Here is a 22,659-nt window from a genome sequence, read left to right on the forward strand (position 1 = left end):
CAGCATTTCCCATTGATTTCTGTTGGGGTTAATATAACTCTGTTGGCAGTTCCTTTTTATCCCATGTGCTCCAAGATTAACTACATTATAAATAAACTCATTTTTAGAAAAAGTGGTGAAATGTTAGATGATGGAGTTTCATATAAATTGAGTGATTTTTAAAATGTAAATTAGTCAAAATGAACCTTTTGGCAGTTCTAGTATTTATTAGATTTGTGCTGGTGAAAGTTCAGCACTGTTATTTTCATTTACAGTTTAATATTTTCACAGAAATGACAATAAAGAAGATGAGATAATTTTGCATTTCTTCGGGTATTATTACATTTGAAAGTAAAAGCTTGCAGTCATACATCACCGAGTTATTTTAAAAGTTAATTTAGAGGAGTTAGATTCTTTTAATTGGGAACACGGTGTTCACTGAAGTTGACCCAGCAACACATAGTTTATTAAACCTCATCCAAAAGTTGGATGTTGAAGAATCCTTGGGGAACACATTTTTTATCAAATCTAATTTAAAATATTGCCTTCAGTTACTGGATCAATTAATATATCTCCAAGTGCATTTTAATCTCATGATGGTGGCTTGTATCTGAATCAACCATGATGCCAAGTTGTAGAGTAATACATAGTACAAATGAAAATGTTCTACATTAAGGAAATGAATAGGAAAGCAAATTTTTCACTCGCCCTATATGATCAATTTAATTTCCAAAAAATACTTTTACAGTTGAATGTAATTTAGTCCTATTTTCGTCCCTTCAGTCTCACAAGCACAAACATGCATGTCTGAGTCATTTGCATGACTAACGCACAGTTCCCTACACTGTTATAAATGTTGTTTTCTTGCTAAGTCTTTAGACAGCAGTTTGTCATCTCATTTGAACACACATTAGTCCAGAAAGGGATTTTAACTCTTTCCTTTTCTCCTTCTCAGTCACAAATATCTGAAAGATTTTTTTTTTTTAAATTAAACTTAGTGGAGAGGGGCCAAAGAAGAACTTGACACTTGTGCTATAATATTCAAATAGCCATCTACCATAGTGTATGACTGCACTCTCTTTTCACAATTAGTTATTTCATTATGTAAAAGAGCTGATTACCTTTCGCACCACTGTTAGAAAAAAACAGGCCTGTGAATCTAGCGTTTTGCTTCAGATATGGCCATCTGGCTCTCAACACATCACATGTCACAATTACACAAAGAAATCTAGCAGAGTTTAAATTATGCACCAGTATGACTAATTATGGCAATTGTAGCTATGCCTGAGCAAATAAAAGCTGTTAACTATTCACTTGTTGATATCTTTACTCAAGATACTCGAGAAAAAAAATGGTGTTTCAATGCAAGAGCAAGTCAGAGAAGGCATTTGTAGTCATGCAGTACCTTCTGGTTTCATGTGGTTAAAACTCGTCCCTTGTACTGCAGCATATAGACTGATGGAGACAGGAAAACGTGCAGCAACAGATTGAGAAAATAAGAGATTAAACAGAAGTGAGAGCGAGTTAGAAGCATCCTCCCACTGCCATGCTGTTGCTCATCCGGCAGAGAAAAACTCAGCCCATCTGCTCTGCTGTGAACACTCCTCAAAACTACTGCATCTTCACCTCAAATGACAAATGTAAAGCCCAGAACTCAACATCACTGGAGGCTTTTAGACACACTTCTAATTGAAACTGGCTGCGAACAGCCATAAGTCACGCTGAAACTTGAGAGTTAATAACTTGTTGGATTTTGATTTACAGAAACGCTTCATGTGCCATCTGGTCCGCACCTGGCATAAAGAGCAAGTTTCGTTACACACTTAAACTTGACAGTAAGGGAGGATATGTTGCTGCCTCCCTTTAAGACCTGCTGCCACATTGTGCAGAAAAAATGTCCATGCATTTATTACGGCATGTACTTTTTGGAGCATTATGTGTGTGCACCTTTGGTTTGTAAAGGCTAGTGCAGGGCAAAAAATATGTGAGGCATGTGGAGGTGTCGTTAAGTCACTGTTTTTGTGCATCCATGTGTTTGCATGTGTCCTTGGGGTTGTCTTTTCATTGTTTTGGTGTTTGCTTCTGCTCTGACCCCAATCCTTGTTCTGTGGCCCTGCAGTCATATTATAAACCCTTTACTGAAGTGTATGTTACGTAACGAGCGACGCTCAAGGCACATCTTGACTTTGAAGTTCCCTCTGCTGGAATTCAGCACTATTTTATCACTTGCGCTCTCTGACAGGGATAAAAGCCTCAAGGTGAACTGTTTTTTGGAGGTGGTGTGGGGTTAGTCCAATGAAAGGGTGCTAGTGCAAGATCTATTCGCAGCTCATAGGAACAACATAAGGAAATGCATACAAGCAGGCAGGAAGTACTATTCATATTTCCAGGGATCAATGTCCTTCATTTCTGTGATGTTTTACCTCCCTTTCACAGTCACAGCTGAAGGTGTTTTGAATGCATTCTGTCAGAAACAAGTTGGTGCTATGTAGTGGCTCCTATAGACTTCCATTTCAAAGCGTTAGCTTGACTCATAAATACATTTTTCCCACCAGTCATGATATGCCCTTTAGCTAAATTCACTCTTTCAGTTTGCTGGTGTAGAGAGAGATGGAGAGACTCAGAGAAAGAGAGGTGGAGCATGAGGGGAGGGAGAGAGAAGCCCCTTGATGAGGCAGGCCAGGCAGGTCCTTCACTTGGGATTGAGTTGCATTCACTCGTATTGTAACAACTGTTTTTTTTGTTGCCACTTATCACTGGAGTATGGAATACATTTACATACTCAGACAATTTCACACTCGATTGGCTTGTTTTTTATTCAGTTTTTAGCTCATAATTATTATGGCTTGTTTTCATTTTGCGTTTTTTTTTTCACTTTGTGTTTCTTTATGTTGTCTGTGGTTATCTTTATGTGAAATTCTAATACATAATATGTATTATCATGTATATATGTAGTATCATACCTTGATCTTTACCTAGCACAATGATAATCATGTACAGCCAAGTCTATAAGTATTTATACAGGGTACATAGTCCACCTTTTTGAGAGGCATGAAAGTCAGTGAAGAGTTGACCAGTATTTTGACCACACGAGGTTGGTTCCCTCATAATCTGGCAGATGAAAGAGCTGGAGTTGATTCCATGTGTTGAACTTTGGTAGTTATTCAGTTATTCAGATCAGCAACACCAAAACACCTTACAAGTGCTATAAAACTAAAAGTGCATGATGACATGAATCATTTCCCAGAGTTGTTTAAAGTCAATAACAAGAAGATTCAATTTGCCAGAAAACAGCTGAAAGAACTTGTAGTTCTTGGTGAACAAAGTCTTGTGACATATGAAGACATATGAAAACAAGATTAATTTGCACTAGAATGATGGGCTTATGAGCTGAAGAATACCACATCATTGTCAAATGTGGTGTAGGCAGTGTTGTTGCATAGGCATGCATGGCTGCAAGTGGAACCTGGGCATTCATGTGTATTGATGATAGCATAAGCATAATAATGACCCAAAGTACACAGCAAAAGCAACCCAAAAGCTCAAGGCAAAGAAATGAGATATTCCTCAATGACTTTCAAGCATGCATTAAATGAAGGCAGCTGTAGTAGGAGACTTTGCAGGGAGGAAACGCAGCATTTAGTGATGTCCATGGATTCTAGACTTCAGGCAATCATTGGCTCCAAAGGATTTTTTTCCAATTACATTTGCAAGTTTAATTTTGTGTCTCTGAAACTGCAGTAATAACAGTTAAACCACCTGAATTAAGCTTAAAATGCACTTCAGTCACGCCCAAATTCTTATGCTAACTCTGAGCCCTAACTCTGAGCCACAAGGTTTGAAGTTCTGGTTCTGGCTCCAACCTGAAAAGAAAACTTTACTATACTACACTCAGGCTGTGGTGGGAAATACTGTAAATGCATCAGTGCTTAATTGTTGGCTCTTTTATTGAACATTTTTCTTGTCTGTTTAAAATCAGCTGAATGAATTTTGTCCATTCACGTTCTTAGTTTTACATTTTTTGTACTATTATTGTTCCCCTCTCATTCACACTCGCACAAAATGAGCAAAGGAAGCTTTAATATTTGATTTTCTGCCTTTACTAGAGAATAAATAAATATTTGATGGGTGTTTTATTGCTGAATGTACAATCGCTTCTTCACTTATCTTTCCACCTCAGTAATATTTCTGTATTTGTGTGTATCGTTGAGGGAATACTTTTAAAGCAATATCCAACTGTGGAGTTGAAGAAATAACCACAGTGTTTCCACATCAATAAGACAGATACTAACACAAGTGCAACATGAACACCACAAACCACTGCCATACATAAGCAGCAAAGTAACACAAAGTGCCGCCAATGCTTAAACCAGTATTGAACTGTCAAAATACTGTACATAGATACACAGATTTTTCATATAGACCTTGTGTGTAAGCAGTTGTGTGACCTGTGTGTGTCTGTATGAGAATTGTCTTATAGTCAATATTTAAACCCCTCCAACTCAATACCTGTTATTGGAAATCACATCATAGCTATTATATGCTTAAAGCCACAGGAGTCATTGTTTTTTCATATGAACAGTGAATTATTGAGTGATTTCAATATGAAAGTGGATTTGGCAGTAGTGCCAAATTGCAGCTCTTCAGTATGTTAGCATCTTTTTTTGCTGCAGCAGACCCTTTTTTCAGTCATAAAGCTTTCCATAAGCGTTTGATGGACATATTCAGAGACAAGCTGGTGAACACAGTACAGCATTTAGCTAGTAATAAGTCAGATATTTTCCTCCTTTTGAATCCAAAAATGGCTTAAATGAGAGTTCCAGGAACCAGGTCTTAAACTAGACTCTAAAGTACCTGTTGTTCTATTTTTGCAGCTTGTTGTGGAGTTCAGTGGTAAAATGAGCTTTTAATTTAGAGTAATCCTAAATGAACATTTTATTAATGAAACATACTGTGAAAGGTGCTATGACAAAAAATATTTTCTAATTAGACCAAAAATATTTTCTAATTAGCACTATAATTATCTTAATTAAATTTGCTTAATGAACTAGTCGGGATCGCTGGTTATTCTGTATCACTTTTCACTGTGCCTCTTGGTTTTGAGCTGAATTTATTCCGTGTGCATTTATTGTAGTTCTTCTTGAGGCTTCTTTGAGTGTTGGTACTTTGCACATCTCTTATTAAGACAAAGATGCAGACACATCCGTTTTCAGATGTCACACACACAAATGGATGTTTCATTTCCACACATTCAGGCATTTCATCAGGATTTTTTGAGTCAGATTTTAGAACATTCACAACAAATAGATCTTTCACCATCTAATCATCATTTTTTCTTGTTCTTTGATTTTTAAATGGTCACTTAGTCTTGAGGAAGAATCGGTTAAACTTTGGTGGTCAAAGGTCAAGTTCAGTGTGATCTTACAGAGCATGTTTTTGACTATAATGCGAATACATTCACTTATTACAAGATTTCACACCAATGTCTAATAATATCAAGTAATGAAGTGATGACATTTTGTATGAAAAAGGTCAACTTCACTGTGTCGTCATAATGTTCCACAAGAGCTCTCGTCAGGCCATAATTCAGCATCATAACTGACACAGAATAGGAGGCTGTGACGTGATCGCACATTTGATGAGATATTGAATTGGTGACACTAATCCTCGGTCCCCACATATTAGATTCTTTGAATTTGAGAGTTGTCACTACATTTATATCTAGTCTAAACTGCAGCCTTACACGCTGGATCTGATTCTAGTTTCATTTGTTGTTGTTCTCTTTCTGTCCCTTGCCTTCTACCCCTCATCCGTCACCTCTTTTCCTCCCGCTCTTCTTTCAAACCTCTGTAGTGGATCTATGCTGCCCCCTGGTGTTTCAAAATCATATTGCCTAGAGTTGATCAGCCTGTGTGGATAGGATATGTGTGTGCTTCTGAGATAGATAGATGACTGCCGCTTTTTTTACATAACAGATCAATGAAAGTCACTTAAATCTGGGAAGGCATGCGGGTCTGGATTGACCACAAATGCACAACTAATAGCTTTGTTGTGGTGCTATAGCTGCAGATGTTTTACTCCACGCATTTGTTTTTGTCGGTTCATTAACTTGTCTGTTATTGACTTGAGCATAAAAGCCAAAATGCATAAAATCAAATGATACTACGCCGAAGTTATACAACAAATGCTTGTTTTCATTCATCTTTTGAGCTTTGGAAGTTAATCTGTGCCATAAAAACAGATGACAGTAGTTGGCTGATTTGTTGTCCTGATATTTGATCTCAGTATATAAATTAATCTCAGTATGTAATTGCAAGAGTTTATTATGAGCAATAACAGTTGTAACATATCATTATGTCATTATTATCTGCTGCTGCTTATCCAGAATGTGGCTGCAGCTGCAGCACACTAAGCAAAATAGCCAGCTGGACTGATCCTTGGCCACTTGCACCAGGCTAGAACGGATATACAGTCCCTCCAGTATAAAAAGCCTCTCTAGGGAGGTTAGATGCGCAAATGTATTCAGCTGACTTCTTTTAATGCAAAGGAGCAGCATTACTGCTCTCACTCATCACTCCATAGCCCATGTGAGGAAAACTAATTATGACTTTCTGTGATCTCATTCCTTTTTCACTGCCCAGACCTCACAGGTAACGATGGGATGGTAGATGGGCTCATAAATTATGAGATTTGCTTTGCCTCTCAGCTCCCTCTGTCCCACCTAAGGTACTAGAACTGCTTCACTTGAGGTAGAAATTCTCTTCCAGACTGCAGGGTTGTTTGCCAGCAGAGGACTTCAGTTATAGAGTTGCTTATCCTCATTCCAGCTGTTTCATAATGGGCTACAGAAGGCTATACAGCATGCTGGAGCTCACAGCCAGCAGAACCACACTGACTGCAGCACGTCTGCAGAAAAATCTCACATTTTTATTTATGTTTATATTTGCAGTGTGTATGATATAATAGCTACACTAGAGCTCAAGATAGTGTTTGTTTATGATTGTTGTTTTGTAGGTGAAGAGTGTGTTCAACATGACAGCCAAAGAAGGCAGAAAGAGGTCCATCAGCTGCTTGGTCGCAGTGGGAAATGGCAACGGAGCCGCAGGTTTGAATCTCTAAAAAATAAATAAATGAATGAATAAACTCTGGAAGCAACTTATGATGATAAATCCAATCTATTAAACGTTTTGTCCCTGATAATCACGTTTATTGAAAATGCAAGGTATTATAGTGTGAGGAAGAGAGATAAGAAACATAATTTAACATGTTTTGAATTCTGTAGACATGACACAGAGCCAAAATAGATTTTGACAGTTATTTTAATTGAGCTTTTCTAAAATGCCTCAGCCTCTGCCGATATGGGGAAGTGCAGGAAATGGGTTTGACACTTTTCATCCTCAAGCAGCAGCAAAAAAAAAGGGAAAACTGTTGACGAAACTCTGCATACTTTCCTGAAGCTCGCCTACACTTAACCTCTTATTATAGAGTGTGTCACTGCTGCTTTTCAAAAACTTCATCATGTTATTGCTCATTAGCATAAAGACTCAGTCATTAGTTTAATAACACGGGAAAAGCATCACAAGCTGTGATTTCTTCAAGAGAATCTTGTTTAATTTTTAATGAATCATACTATGATGAATTTTACATTTTCTGTTACACTGAGCTTCACAAGCATCAGTGACTACTCAACACTCTGCACTCAGAGGTGTTTTAAGACCAATGTTCTTTCCTCCTTCCAGGCTTTGCTTTGGGGAAAGCAGCAGACAGGAACACGGCTCTGAGGAAGGTAAGACCACAAACCATATATCAGTGTAGCTTCAGATGCCGTTTATAGGTTTGGGACAGCTTAAGGTCACATATCCTGCAAGTGTTTTGTTAAATAACTGTCGACTGAGGTTTTCGACTGGTCTTGGCTAAAAAATATCTCCTAAACGAAAGATTTTGGAGATGTTATCGCGTCATCTGCTGGACGTCTATCATAGACTTTGTACCAGAAGGTTTTGAAAAGGATAAGCGACACATGAAAAGATTCAAATTTATGATTGACCTCGCATTCTGAAGCCGCTGAATAAGCATATACAAGTGACATCAGGGGGTGATGATTGTGTCAGTCCAGACAAGTGGCAAACACTCAGTGTGACAGAATCCACATCAGCATATGCAGAAATCTGATGTTATCATTTTAAAGTGAGCATCCAGTCTGTGTGTGTGAAGAGGACCTGTGCACGTAGCTATGTGATATCCCCGTGCTGGTGTCATTCCTGCATCATCATAATGATGTTGGTCCAGCATCAACACTGGAGCTGACCAATAGTGTTGTAATATTCTAGTTTTATAAAGTGGAGGAAAATGGGGAAAAAATGTCTTTATTCAATTATTCAGTTATTTTCTTCATGAATGTCTGCAAGATAACAAATATATTATCAAGTTAGGCTGGTGATAGCTTTTTGTTGTAGCATTAGCTAACTTGGCCAAACTTAACTGAAGGCTCAGGCAACATGATAGGTACACTGCAAGGTTGATACTGGAACCAAGATTGTTATGATGATGTAGAAACAAGACCAACACAGGGATATCAGATCTGATTACAACCATATAGTAAACTAGTCTCAATAAAATGTTGTTATATTTAAAAAAAACAAAAATAAACAACAAAACAAAAATGTGCATTTCCTTTCTTTATTGATATGATCATAGTTCTCACGTTGTAACAGACTGCCTGACCAGACCACTACGCTTCCCAGGAATAATATCTATAATAATAATGGATTGCATTTATATAGCGCTTTTCGAGACCCTCAAAGCGCTTTACAATTCCACTATTCATTCACTCTCACACACTAGTGGAGGCAGCTACAGTTGTAGCCACAGCTGCCCTGTGGCAGACTGGCAGAGGCGAGGCTGCCATCGGCCCCTCTGGCCATCACCAGTAGGTGAAGTGTCTTGCCCAAGGACACAACGACCGAGACTGTCCGAGCTGGGGCTCAGACCGGCAACCTTCCGATTACATGACGAACTGCCAACTCTTGAGCCACGATCACCCTATCTATCTATCTAATCATCTACCATGCAAGTTTTTAACTTTTGACTAGGGAAATAACATTATATTTCAATATTGTTATATTTCAACAGTGTTTTCTGGGTAAGTGCTGTTGAAACCTGCAACATAAACAGGTTTTCAAATCAAATCAAGCTTGTTTAAATAGCACATTTAAACTCACTTTATTATGGTTATACATTAGATGATTAGGTGAGCTAAATGGCATCTAAAGAGACAAGACTCAAGACTTCCTTTGATGCGTTTCATTATGTTTATAATAAGGACTTTACTACACGGCCTTTTTCTACTAATAGTATTAATATATTTTCCTATATTAATGTAACTGCTGGATTTCAATCTGTGTGTCTTTTGTCATGTAACTCTTATTTGCAGGCCAAGAACAGAGCCATCCACTACTTGTACTATATAGAACGATACAATGACCACACCAGTAAGTGACTTTGAATCTTCGTTTGTCCTTTTGTTCTTCCTCTCTTCCTCCATAAAACTGCGGTCTGTTTATTCACATTTTAAATTTCCATCTGTTATTATATGCTTATGTTAACTTAGTATTACATGCCTGCCAGCCTTTGTCTCTGTAAACAGAATCTGATGAACACGATACAGAACAATCAAAATTTCATGCTTCATTCTACTTTGAAAAGGCTATCTGATTATAGCCTTAGTTGGGGGAGATTGCTGCATAAATTAATTTGCATGTTAACGAGGAAACTCATTTCCTGAAAATTGCTTTTACTTCTTAATGCCACGTATGCAGTATGCAAAGACAAGCATGATGGTGTGAAGAAGTTTAATTTAGTGTAAGTTCTTATGTAAGTATTAGAGGAGCATGGGTGAAGGGTTTAACTGAAGAAGACATGAGTACCAGGAAATTTAGAATTACATCTCCCTCTTCTCCCACTCTTCTCTGCATCACTTTCATTCAACGCCTTTATCTCCATGTACTCCTCTGATTCAACACTGTACCCTCCCATTACCTGCTGGTACTCATACAAAGGATATGATCTATAATATTCATTTGTAAAGAAAGGTTTGGGAGTTAAAATGCACTGCTTCTCCGTTCTAATTGTAAGACTTAATTTGGCTTCTTTGGCCTTCTTTGGAGAGCAGAGCCTGAGAGATTAATGAGCATGAGTCATCGGCCTCCACTGGCCCACCGGAGGAGAAAGTTAGCTTCCAGCTCTGGTCTAAAACCAGAAGAACTGCATGTGTGTCAGTGTCTTTGTGTGTGTGTGTATATCGTTGGTTCTGTATTTCAACCAGCTTGAATTGGAAACTGAGAAAATGTTTTTAGGCTCATGGAAAGATGATGCTGCCACATGCCAGCTCTCCCTATGTGTCCATCTGCAACCTGACAGTGTGACTCATTTGTTTACTTTCTTGTTTTGAATGTTATAATTGTATCAAAGCTCCAATTATGCCTGGATAAATTTAACTTTCTGTCGCCTTTGTTGCTCCATCGCTCAAGTTTTATTTGCTGCAAGGTTTTAGCCAATCTGTTTGTCTGATACTCAGTGAGCTGCACTGATTTTACAGTGGCTACTGTTTGAATTTGAATTACTTTAAAGCCAGTAGCGAGTTTGGTTGTGTTTGATTTAGGTACATTTTCACCTTTGTTGTAAGAGACCAAAACATCCTGGGATGATATTACAGTCAATTCCCACACTCATTTTAACTGGTTTGAACTAGGGTAGACTTTTATTTCAGTGTTTCAGTTACTTAAGTATAGAAAAGTGTTTCCGATGTGGGAGTTAGCAAGATTTCTTTCTGCTCTGACTTTGTCACTTTGACAGAAAACAGCGGGACCTCTTTCAGCTGCTACAAATTAGCTCTCTCTACATGTGATCTGATTATTCTCCTCATCTACAATGTCCTGTGAAGTGTGTAAAAGCACTTTAGCGCAAGAACAAGATTTTAACCTGAAGCTATAATATCGGCTTCATTCAGCAGCACACAGTTCCCTCTCAAGGACTGTGTGTCACTGAATAACTAATTAGCCACAGCTGCTGCAGTGAGCAGGCAATACTGGCATGTGGAAGGACATCTGGTGGGCAGGTAGAGAAACAGGAGACCTGAGGGAGAGCAGGGGAAAAGATGCATAACAAAACACAGGTGCTTTCATTCAGAAATGGCACAAAGCTTGTAAAAAAAAAAAATTCAATTTTCTGGCATCATTTTGGTCTGATTATTATGTCTCAGTACAGCAGCTTGTTTTCTCTCTGCTCTGCAGCCAGTTAGTATAATTAAGCTGTTGTTCTTCTCTTCCAATAGTTTACCATGACATTGATTCCAAGTTTAAGAGGACGACGCTCTGCATGAAAAAACAAAGCAAAGGTATATTTCAGTTTCCAAAATGTCCTCTTTTATTGCACGATTTTCTAAAGTCTAAAAGAAAAAACTTTACATTTTCCACCAGCCTTAGTTGCAAGTACAGTTGACCTTTCAGCAGAAAGATACCTGTTTGCACATTCAGCAGCAGTTAAGATATCCGTGGTGTCCTGAAAATGTCTGTGTCTGCAGGTTACGGTCTGCACTGCCACAGGGCGGTCATCACTCTTTGCAAGCTGATCGGTATAAAAGACATGTATTGCAAAGTAGAGGGATCAGTCAATCTCCTGAACATCACCCGGGCTCTCTTCACCGGATTAGCCAGTCAGGTAAGAAATGTTTGGGGGCGTTTTCACAAATTGGTTTTATGGTTTTGGAAAAGCATACAGGTTTTAGCAGGAACATAAACTTTCATGAAAGCATAAGAGCTCAGATTCTTATTAGCTTTCTTAATTTTATAAAGATCATTTTTGCCATTTGTTACTCCACTGTAACAATAAAGAGAAAGAGAGAGCAAACATGGGGAAAGAGAGCAGTGGATGCAGCAGGCTTGCAGTAAAGGTCTCTGATGGAACTGGACACTCACTGCTGATGTCATTTGCACCATATCAGGTGGCCTTCTGAATGCTGAAAACACAATAGTGACATATTATCACCTTGTAAGTACAGCTAACCTCCCAGCAAATGGATGCCTGTTTAGACAGGGGTTGTATTTGTGTCCACCTGAGTAATGTTACTGCAACATTACCTCCACCTGTAGCTTTTTCTCAGTTTATCCCTGAGGGGAAATATCTGGCTTCTTAATAATTCTGGCCAACTAATCTTATTTTACTTTCAGTTATAATTTGGGGCTTCAGTGGTGATGAAAACAAGACATTTGAGATGAAGCAGTTATTGCATTTATTTTTCCAATAGTTTTCTTGTTATGTTTTCTGTTATAAATCCAGCACATTTTCTAAATGGCTGTTTCACCCGAGCTCTCTCAGTGCAGCTGTAGGTATCATTATTTTGCTCTTCACAGTCTGAACCTAACTTCTCTTTCTTTTGCTATCTCCACTTCACTGGTCTTCGGTCAAAATATATTTAGATTTCAAGCAACTTTTTAACTATAAAAATGTGATGCTTTAAAACTTTATGAAAATAATGTTTAAAAAATTGTCTAAATATTGCTGAAAATACTCATTTGGATTTTATTTCCCAAGTCACTAACTTTGTAGTTCCAAAAACTAAAAGTTTATGGAAAAAGTTTATATTATAGAAGCTGCTAAGTTCATAGCCCCAGTAGCAGTTTCCATATAAAAATGTCTACCTCTTCTGTTTCTCCGTAGGAAACCCACCAGACTCTGGCTGACAAGAAGCAGCTCCATGTTGTAGAGTTTCAGTCGCAGCGTGGCCTTCTGCCCATGGTGGTGGCGAGTCCCAAAGACGGCGCACGACCCAACCCAGAGTCAGAGGATGAGATTCCCAACACCCGGCTGCACTGGGATGACGTACGAGCTGCACAGGGGTTGAAACGCTCGATCTGGGCAGGTGTCAAACGCACCATCTGGTAATGCGTGGGAAGGCTGATGCTTGGATAAGACCAAAGGAGACTTGAGTGGACTGAAGGAAACCAATAGTGTCAAATGGATTATCTGACTTGTTTTTTTTCTAGTAACAGTATGTGTGGAACTTGTTTGCTAGAATTTTGGTTTTTGTTAACGTCTCAAAATGTGATGGACTCTGTTTGTAAGAGTCCTCAACTGAGGACTAAAGTTCAGTGCTTTTCAGTATAACACCAACTTCATTGTCCATATCAAACCTATGATACTGATGCAGTCAATGTTACAGCAGAAGAAATATTTTACATTCTGACTCTTGAGAATTAATTTTGAACTGTTGCAAAACATGTGCTAATAATAAATTTTAAATCTATTAAAGTCATTGGGGGTTTTGTCCTTTTTGCTTTGGATATATTTAGTAATGCATGAAATTCCTGATTAGCTGAGGCTGATGGATACCTCTTATGTTTTACTGCAACTATGGAGCAAAGAAATTGAAAAGTGTTGAACAAAGGTTATATTTTTGTCACTTTTGATGTCCGTTGGGCAACAGTGCACAGTAATATATATTAATGATAAAAAATAATGATAACCGCATGTTCACCACGAAACCTACAATCTAAGTGCCACCTTGTAGTCATAGTAGCAACTTGTCATGTATAACAAAGCCACTCCCTAAAGCATACCTGTCTTTCTTTTTCTTTAAATGGAGTCAATGATTTGCAAAGTTAAAATGGTCATATTCTTAGAACTACAGATATAGGTAGTGATAACCAGGTGATATAAACTGAGCTGCAAAGTTTAAACTAGGGTTAGATTGAACAAAGTAATTCCAGAAATCCTGACTCATTTTGCAAACAGAGGAGTCGCCTACTGCTGGCTGCCATTGTCTCGGTAGTCAGATTTTTACACAGTTGATTCCTAAATGCAAGTTTAATCTTTTATAAAGCTGAACATTTCACTAGCTAGGACAACATCCTCGGTAACAATGAGGAAGTGTGAACTGGTGCTGCGGTTTGGGGAAGGCCTCGAAGGAGACTGGTGACGGCTCCCGGGCCCAACAGATCCCCATGTACTAACGAGAAATGAATGAAGGAAAGTAAGAGAGGGGAAAATGGGGGGGGGGGGAACAGCAGGTATTTGAAAAGGGGGTGTCAAGGAGGAGTGGTCCCACTCCTGAAATTCAGATGACATTTCCACTAAAAAGGTCTGTGCCTCAGCAATTCAAAGACCATGAAGTCAAGATGCTCCAGGTGAGGCTTGAACTCACAACCTCGGCATTGCTCTACAAAGTACTGTCTTATAAGTACCGCGCGCTGACCGATTGCGCCACTGGAGCTTGTGTGCTTGAGGCATTAGTCAAGTCTAGATTCTGACGTCTTCTTACAACTCAAGTCACTGCTGGCTTCACTTTTTTGACCCAAAACCTCAGACGTTACTGAATGTAGCTTCCAGGTTGATAAAGCCAATACATAAGCAGCGACCTTTTTTACATCAGTTTTAGGGGTTATTTTGTTTTGTTTGGGGGGGTGAGGGGGTGGGGGAGGTATGCAACCAAGATGACGACAGTTCAAAGCGAAGCTCTCATCGAGTCTTTCTTTAACACTAGTGATGCCTGTTCTTATCGATACCTGGACCTAAAAAGAGCTCAGATTTCTATCAGAGGAACTACCAAAGAACACATTTGCTCCAGGTGAGGCTTGAACTCACAACCTCGGCATCGCTCTACAGTGCACTGTCTTATAAGTACCGCGCGCTGACCGATTGCGCCACTGGAGCTTGTGTGCTTGGTGTGCTAGTTATGTCAAGACATTCTTACCAGAGGATTCAACACTGGCTATTAGAGACAGTTGCCAACAACAAAAATGCCCATGCATGCGCCCATCTTTGTAAGATCAGGTGTTTTTGTTTAGTTTTTTTTTTTTTTCTTGCAACCAAGATGACAACAGCAAAAACCACAGGGTCCATCTTTTACACTGATAATGTCACTGGCTTCACTTTTTAAACCCTAAACCAAAAAATAAAAAATAAATAAACATTGGAAAAGTCAATGCAATTTGCCCTCCCTTGTCATATAAGTTTTTTTACAACCAAGATTGCAAAAAATGAAAGCAGTGCCGTCTCAGTATTCCTTCTTTAACAGTGGTGATGCCTAAGTGCAAGTGGAATCTTTTATATAACTCAGCCTTGACAGGTCTCTGCCCTGGTGTTTCAAGATGAACTGAGGACATCTGCTCCAGATGAGGCTTAAACTCACAACCTCAACATTGATCTGCAGTGTACTGTCTTAGAAATACAACACGTTGCCTGATTCCATCACCGGGGGTGGGGGTGCACACATCCAGAGGGTTTATACTGGTAATGTAGAAAAGGTCGTTCTTATCCAATACCTGGACCGAAAACAGTCTCAGAGAAAGCAACCCTCATGAGAGCAGGTGGGGTGCCGCAGTTGAGGTTTGAATTCTCATCCTCGGCCTTGCTCTACAATCTACTGTCTTATAAGTACTGCGTGCTGACTAATTGCACCATTGGCGCTTGTGTGCAACTCATGCTCATCAAGTCAAGACATCCTTACCTCCGGAGTCAATGACGATACATTCATGATGCCTAAATGCAAATTTAAACTTTTATATAACTCTGTTGTTGTTTTATGTGAAGACAAGTAGTCATTTGATATTTCATTTCTTTTGACCCCCCATGACTAGAGTATTTTAAACACCGTGAAATCTCTTATTCTTCTTTTAATTTTAATGTGCATGGTTTTGCAATAAAAGGAAAGCTGGTATTCAAAACATCAAATTATGTTTGATGTTGGTACTGAACATCAGCTCTGAAGAAGAATAAGGATAACAGCAGTTAAACCAAACTCCAATGAGTGCAAATGCCTCTCACAAGTAACTCAAAGATTCTTTTGATGTTTTATAGAGAAAATGGAGCACATAATGAAAGAATACAGACGAGTGTAGTTCATTTTCCTTATTTTAATAATCTTCAGAATACAAAACTATAAAAATTTAATCCAGCAACATTAACTCTGTTCCTCTTATTTTGTCTTTTACTCTTTGCTTTTTAATTTTTTTAATGACATGCATGTATTTGATTTCTTTAATAAGTCCAGTTATATTATTAATATTTCAACACAGATAATACAAAGGGAGAAACATAAAATATAAGTATGCATTTAATGTATTTAATGCTACCAGCTTTGTATGTTTGTGATGAATTTTATTCTACAATAACAGTATTGACACCATATTCTCTAAACTGTTGAAAAAAATGACCCATTCTTTTTGTGAAGATGTAATCACTGGCTCGACAACATTATTCTGAGGTTTGAGGTTAAAAGAATATGACTTTTGTCTAGTTGATCATTTACTCTTTGAATTTTATAGTTTATAGAATATAAGTTTTGATTTGTTTACGTCTTTTCTCTGCTTTAAAATCTATAGTTCTCCTTTACAAAGTCGTAACCAATTTCACAATATACTCTGTTATGCCAAAAAAAGGATGGGATGCAGTTTTTCACTGTGACCTCAGGTATGTGCTGTGTGAGTTTTTGTATGTTAGAGTATTTGGTATTTTGATAATGTTGCAAAGAAAGTCATGCTCTCACATACAGTGAAGACCAATTCTGACCAATCTAATGTGACTTAAATACATTATCCAACAGACAAAGACACACATAGACAGTCAGGGACATAGATGTGCACAGCAGATGGAGTGTATTACTTTCTTGCAGCTCTGCTATTCACTCTTCAGAAATATTTCCATCGGATGGCTGAGAGAATGGCATGGATGAAGTACAGGAGTGTGGCCACGAAGGCGAACACCTGAAACACAAACAAACACAACCAAAGAACATACTTAAAGCCAAGTCCATCCTTTGCATCATTATTGCTGTTTGAGTTTGCTTTTTAATCCAATTCTGGGAAATCCATATTTGGTTTATTGCCAAGAATTACATGGAATTCTAGGTATAAACGCCAGTTAGCTTAGCTTAGCATAATAAGTGAAAGGAAATTCACATGAGGTTTCCACCTCTTTAAGCTAATAATCAATGTGTGTTCATAAGTACCCTTGGCTCCACCCATACCAACTAGGTCACTGATTAATGTTGTTCTGCATGTCCTGTTTGAATTGAGCAGACTCACTGGTTTTGGGTCAGGTTGAATTTAAAAAAACATGTTGAAAATCTACTTCTACCTGCTGCAGTTTGGTTCTTTAGATGATATACTGTTTATAGCAAGGCCTCGAGGGCCGGTGTCCTGCAGGTTTTAGATGTGTCCTTGATCCAACACAGCTGATTCAAATGGCTAAATGACCTCCTCAACATGTCTTGAAGTTCTTCAGAGCCCTGGTAATGAACTAATGTGTGTTGACCCAGGGTGATATCTAAAACCTGCAGCACACCCGCCCTCGAGGCCTGGAGTTGCCCACCCCTGGTTTATAGTTTATTGTGCAATCTCTGATCACTTTATCTCAACATTAACATACTGTCCAAAAAAATTAAAGGAACACTTTTAAAACAAATCAGATTTCAATGGAAAAAAAACCATTCTGGATATCTGTTTTGATATGACCTAGGTTATGTGTTAGAAATGAAAGGATGCCACATCATTTTCAACCTAAAGATGGCTGAATTCAAAAATAATGCAGCAGCCTGGTCCATTTTTCTGAAATTTCTTTGCAGCAACTCAAAATGGAACTCAGTATTTTGTGTGGGCCCTACGTGCAGACGCATGTGCTCAAGATCAGCCTTTTTTCATCTGTGACAAGCACAGTGCACCAGTGGACCAGACCAGTGGCGGACCTGCCAATTCTGATATTCTATGGCAATTGCCACTCGGGCTGCACAGTACTAGGCAGTGATCGCAGAGCCAACTAGAGGACACTCAGATCTGAGGCAGCTGTTGTAAAGTCTGTTTCTGATTATTTGGTACAAGATATGCACACCAGTGACATGCTGGAGGTTGTTTTTTAGGGCTCTGGTAGTGCTCGTTCCTCCTTGCACAAAGGAGCACAAATGCCAGTCCTGGTGATGGTTTGGGGGCCTTCTACGGCCCTGTCCAGCTCTTCCAGGATAATTGTCTGTCTCCTGGAATTTCCTCCATGCTCTTTGAGTGTCTCCCAGACTTTGCTGGAAAACAGTAAACCTCTGACTATCGCATGTATTGATGTGCCATGCTGGAGGAATTGTATAGGTATATTTCATGAGTATTCAAAAGAAGTCAAAATAGTTTTAAATAAGTGGATTAATAAAATATATTAAATAAAAATAAATTTGAACAAATATTTTGGACCGCTCTTATTGTACTTACCACAGCAGAAATGTAAGTCCGGTAGATTTTAAGGTCACCGTCTTTCTTCTCGAGGGTAACGATAGCCAAATCCACCCCTGCACTTAAAAAAAAGAGGGCTGCCAGGCCATGGTAAGCAAAATCCTTCAGAAACAGAGACAAACATTTTTACAACAAGGTCATAACCCATAAATTTTTCTAAATTTTATTCCCCGTCTGACTCTTGCATCTCTCTTACAGCAGCAGCCCAGTGAGAACTGTTTTTATGACCTCCGGCAGCGAAGATGATCATCCAGAGGAAGGTCATGACGAAGCAGAAAACAGAGACGAACATCACCCACCCCAGAGGGTTCGGTGGGGCCACGTGTGTCGATGCAACTAGAATCCAAACCAAACCACCAAATACCTGCAGAGATGAAGAAGAGAGAGCGTGAATGGAGATGGCACATTGAATTATAACATTTATGAGAACTAATGGGAATCCATCATATTCTTTTTCTGGTGAAGAGTTGGACATATTCAGTGAATAAGAATCTACAGCCAGCACATTTAACCTTAGTTTACCTAAGCTTAGCTCAGCTGGGCTTAGGTAAGCAAGAAGACTAGAAACAGTAGCAATGGTAGCAAAATGTGAGCTTTCTAAAAAAGATAAAATATGTAACAAAAAAACACCAAAACAACAACACTAACATAACATTAACTTGAATTGAATTAAAAACAACTAAGTTTGCACATTTATTAAACATTGCATGGTCAATTATAAGGAGGCTCTGTAAAAGCCATTTCAATTTTATTTTAAACTAAAAATAACCATAAATATGATCTAAGTGCATAATGCAAAACACACGACATGCTTAAAATAAGTTACTCTTGCATAAAAAGCAACCAGTAATTAAAGACTTTAAAACAGGTAGTCGTGTGGGATTTAAAATATAACATTGTTACTCTAAAAGAGCTTTATCCTGTGCTTACTGTGCAATATGGATTGTTCCTTCAAGCCAAACTTGCCATAGAAAGGGAAATTACATCGATCATTTAAGGATTTCTGTAAATTATCTGAGTATGAAGAAGGGCCACAGTGCTCAATAGCTTCAGTGATGTCATTTATTAACTCACAATGTTGGCATTGCTCTGCAGTGTACTGGCTTATAAGTACCACACGCTGACCAATTGTGACACTGGAGCTTGACTGATGTGGAATTTATAATCAAGCTAACTCATAACTTGCAGTTATTTCAGATTGCAATCTGAAATCTTAAATGAACATTCCACGTGTTCATTAAAACAAAAAAAACAAAAGCCACAACTGGGACATCGCAGAACAATGATGTCCACAACTGAAATCCAGGGGAAATCTAAAATTGAAATCTAAAACAGACTTAGCCAGCAGATGGTGGAAGCTTTCTGATATTACAACATCATAAATAAAGCAATCACAAAATTAGCTTCAACTTTAGTGTACTTTAGAGCATTGCTAAGGTTAGGAGTTCACGACTTACTGGGAAAATGTTTGTTCCTCTATTCAGACAAAACACCTCAAAAGAAAAGTTTTTTCATACAAGGGTCAATGTTTCAATTTTGGGCTCATCTAAGACTAGTGGAAAAAAATATCTGAAATACACACTTAAGGGTTTATTTTACCACACTTAATAAACATTGATGGTAATGTTGATTTTCAACAGCCCATTCAAACACTAATCTCCGTCTCTACTGTTTCTATACATTGCGTTCACCTTATCAGTCAAGCTTGCCATCATTAGCTAAGCATAACGTTCAAATATGATTGTTTTTATTTACCTTTAGTCTAAACTTAATTAAAGTTCCTTCATAAGTCAAGAGCTGTCTTTTAAATTCTAATATCATAACCAGGAAATAAGAACAGGCAACAGTGCATGAATATAAATATCAAAAATATTTATCTGACTCATCGAATATAAAACACAAGGACATTTCACTGACAGCTTAAATGGGAGGCAAATGGGGAGTGTAGTCTCTCTGTTCATTGTGCCAGTAGGTCACAGTAAACAGAGGTATCCATAAATGTATGGACATGGTTAGCAACAAAATTTAGGTAGGATGTGGTATTTTAACAATTCTGAATTGGTACTACATGTGCTAAGAAACTATCATCCAGACTTTTACACCAACAGGAACCTAAACTGTTAAAACAATGCAGAATGTAGCCATGTTTAGGCCAGATTCAAAGCTTACAGTAAATTCAAGGCTCCTCGGGACACACAGCACTTTTGCCGTCTTCTATTGTCCAAATTTGGTGATCCTAGCCTGGGTTCCCACCAAGTATGGTACTCTGCTGCTTGTCACCCATACTTTACTTCGAGGATAGGCATTTAGAGATGGCTGGAAAAAAAACGGCTATTTGACTTACTGTTGCTTCAGCATGAAAGAGTTCTCTGGCATTTATGTTTTTCTAGCCATTCTCTATAAACCCTAGACATTGTTTTGTGGGAAAATAGCAGCAGATTAGCAATTTATGAAATACCCATAGGAGCCCATCTGGTACCAACAATCATACCGCACTCAAAGTCACTTAAATCACCTGTCCCCATATTGACACTCAATTCAAATTTCAGTGGGTCATCTTGACCATATCTATGTGCTTAAATCCATTATATTCCGGCCACACAATTGGCTGATTAGTTCATTAATTGTTAAATGAACTGTACACTTTGGAACAGGTAAAATAACTTGTTTATACAGCAAGTGTTTCCAGTTCAGTTTAGTCATTGGTGAACTGAAACAGTTCATAAAGGGCTTCTTACTGCATTCGCATTTTGTGTTCGAAACTCATCAGTCTTCAAGATATGAAAATGTTCATGTTTTTAACTCATACAATATAACAGCATGACTGGCTGAGCGGAGCCAAAATAAACAAACTAAAACTTTAGCGAGTGTATTGGTTGTGAGAATGAAAGATCTTTATCCGTGCAGTTTTGTTTTTTAGTTGTTATACGAGTGTCCTTTGTAATCAGTCAGGGTGAAGAAGAGTAGGCTGCATTCTTTCTTATTAACAAAGACACAATATAAGTGAAATGTGAGATGTGAAGAGAGATGATGCTCCTCCCACATGAAGAATTATCTCCACTGACTCTCTATCTCCAAATTGTGCATTTTTATCCTAAAACAGTGTGGCTACTATATGGAGATATAGGCCCACTGAGATATAGGACCACTAAATTATCAGAAATACCAGCAGGTAATTTATTTTGGTGAAAAGAAGTTTGAGTTTTGTTCATCCTTAAACTCACACCCAATACATAGCACTGTTACCAATTGTCGTTTATCCTGTAAAAATAGTTTAGGCATCAATTTTAGGCATCATATGAAGTATTTATATGAGCCGAAGGCTTATTTAACTCATATATATATATGAACTTGTTGCCATGGCACACCTTAATGAAATATTTGTTGTATTTAAAATACTTTAAAATGAGAACTATAAAATTGTAACTGCATCCTGAAGAGAATACTTAATGACCTGAAGATCATAGTCATTGTTGTCTGTCATTGCCCACTTACCAGTTCAGGTATGTAAAATATATCCGGTGCAGTGGTGCATATTCCCAATCCACTGGGCAGGCTCCCCATGGGCTGAGCAGTTGTTGCAGCCATCTCTGCCTCTTCCTTCTCCCAGTGCTGATTTAACAGTGAGCACCTTGCTCTTTCCTCTGGACTAACGGTGCGGCAGCAGGTGTAAATGACCCTTTTAAGAAAGTCAGGTGAGCAGTCAAACCCGTTCTGCTATTGTGGGGGAGAGATCCCTTCCCACAACAGCAAACCAGACACACCCTTCACCTTACAGCACTGAACGCTGCCTGGAATTTAATGTGAACTGGTGACTTGTGACGGGGCTTTCAAAAAACTTGATGAGAGATCTTGTGGCCGCAGGCTAAGTTGAGTCTACTGATTTAATATCTTTGCTGTTGCTATTGAGTAAAGACACACTTCACTGACTTTTCAGTTCCCACTAACCTATAAACCCTTTCTTTGTGTTAGAAAAATGCCTCAAGCCTCTATTTGTATTGCACACAGAGACTTTAACAGGTTTCTTTTCAAAATATAGATTCTAATGATTGTGGGTTAAGACAGTCTACTTTGATCTCACAGACACAAGGCTTCGTTTTGAGCTGCACTAATCAATAATTAATTTCAACAATGGATCAAATGAGCATGTCCAGTGTGAGGGCTGACAGGCCTCGCATCTCCCTTTAGCATTTATAGCAACATGTTTCTAGTTGCTGTTTTGGCTTATGAGCTCAAAGTGTTAGTGTTCTACATCATTACCTCCCCTGGTATCAGTTTCCAGCAACAGTAGGCAAACAAAAAACTTTGTTTGCAACTAGCTGGTGGTGGAGCATTTAACTGCTAACATTGGATCTTTTTCTAGGAAATGAGTTTCTGTTACATCAGCTCAAAGCAGTCTGGTTGTTCTTCT

The 22,659-nt window shown here is 38.4% G+C and overlaps 2 protein-coding genes and 2 non-coding genes across 4 annotated transcripts in view; 1 reads left to right on the forward strand and 3 right to left on the reverse strand.

Moving 5' to 3' along the window:
* Positions 1 to 13,291, forward strand: part of mrps5 (mitochondrial ribosomal protein S5) — a 32,803-nt gene extending 19,512 nt beyond the window's left edge. Inside the window, exons 7-12 of the mRNA XM_085477176.1 lie at positions 6,994 to 7,084; positions 7,719 to 7,765; positions 9,413 to 9,470; positions 11,312 to 11,374; positions 11,561 to 11,697; positions 12,697 to 13,291. Of these exons, the coding sequence (XP_085333302.1) occupies positions 6,994 to 7,084; positions 7,719 to 7,765; positions 9,413 to 9,470; positions 11,312 to 11,374; positions 11,561 to 11,697; positions 12,697 to 12,921 (621 nt within the window). The 3' untranslated portion in view covers positions 12,922 to 13,291. The remainder of the gene's footprint in view (positions 1 to 6,993; positions 7,085 to 7,718; positions 7,766 to 9,412; positions 9,471 to 11,311; positions 11,375 to 11,560; positions 11,698 to 12,696) is intronic.
* An 863-nt stretch (positions 13,292 to 14,154) lies between these two features.
* trnai-uau (transfer RNA isoleucine (anticodon UAU)) lies at positions 14,155 to 14,248 on the reverse strand. Its single transcript has 2 exons — positions 14,211 to 14,248; positions 14,155 to 14,190 (listed from the first exon to the last, which is right to left on the reverse strand). It is a non-coding gene; the product is annotated as a tRNA-Ile (tRNA).
* Positions 14,249 to 14,594: 346 nt separating this feature from the next.
* On the reverse strand, positions 14,595 to 14,688 carry trnai-uau (transfer RNA isoleucine (anticodon UAU)). Its single transcript has 2 exons — positions 14,651 to 14,688; positions 14,595 to 14,630 (listed from the first exon to the last, which is right to left on the reverse strand). It is a non-coding gene; the product is annotated as a tRNA-Ile (tRNA).
* A 1,187-nt stretch (positions 14,689 to 15,875) lies between these two features.
* Positions 15,876 to 21,947, reverse strand: LOC146695223 (myelin and lymphocyte protein-like). Its single transcript, XM_085477177.1, has 4 exons — positions 21,744 to 21,947; positions 18,445 to 18,612; positions 18,228 to 18,350; positions 15,876 to 16,739 (listed from the first exon to the last, which is right to left on the reverse strand). The coding sequence occupies exons 1-4, from the start codon at positions 21,834 to 21,836 to the stop codon at positions 16,665 to 16,667; spliced, it is 459 nt and encodes a 152-aa protein (XP_085333303.1). The 5' UTR covers positions 21,837 to 21,947; the 3' UTR covers positions 15,876 to 16,664.
* Between the last annotated feature and the right edge of the window lie 712 nt (positions 21,948 to 22,659).

This window comes from Copadichromis virginalis, linkage group LG13 (genome assembly GCF_057382275.1).
Source record: "Copadichromis virginalis isolate Kocher_CV1m ecotype Utaka linkage group LG13, C_Virginalis_male_GT1.1, whole genome shotgun sequence".
NCBI lineage: Eukaryota > Metazoa > Chordata > Actinopteri > Cichliformes > Cichlidae > Copadichromis > Copadichromis virginalis.

Excerpts from the sequence above, each read along its gene's own strand:
- LOC146695223 (XM_085477177.1), bottom strand. The coding sequence starts at position 21,836 with ATGGCTGCAACAACTGCTCAGCCCATGGGGAGCCTGCCCAGTGGATTG. Across the intron at positions 18,613-21,743 it reads TATTTTACATACCTGAACTG|GTATTTGGTGGTTTGGTTTG; the intron begins GTAAGTGGGCAA and ends TCATCTCTGCAG. Across the intron at positions 16,740-18,227 it reads GGACTTACATTTCTGCTGTG|GTGTTCGCCTTCGTGGCCAC; the intron begins GTAAGTACAATA and ends TTTGTGTTTCAG.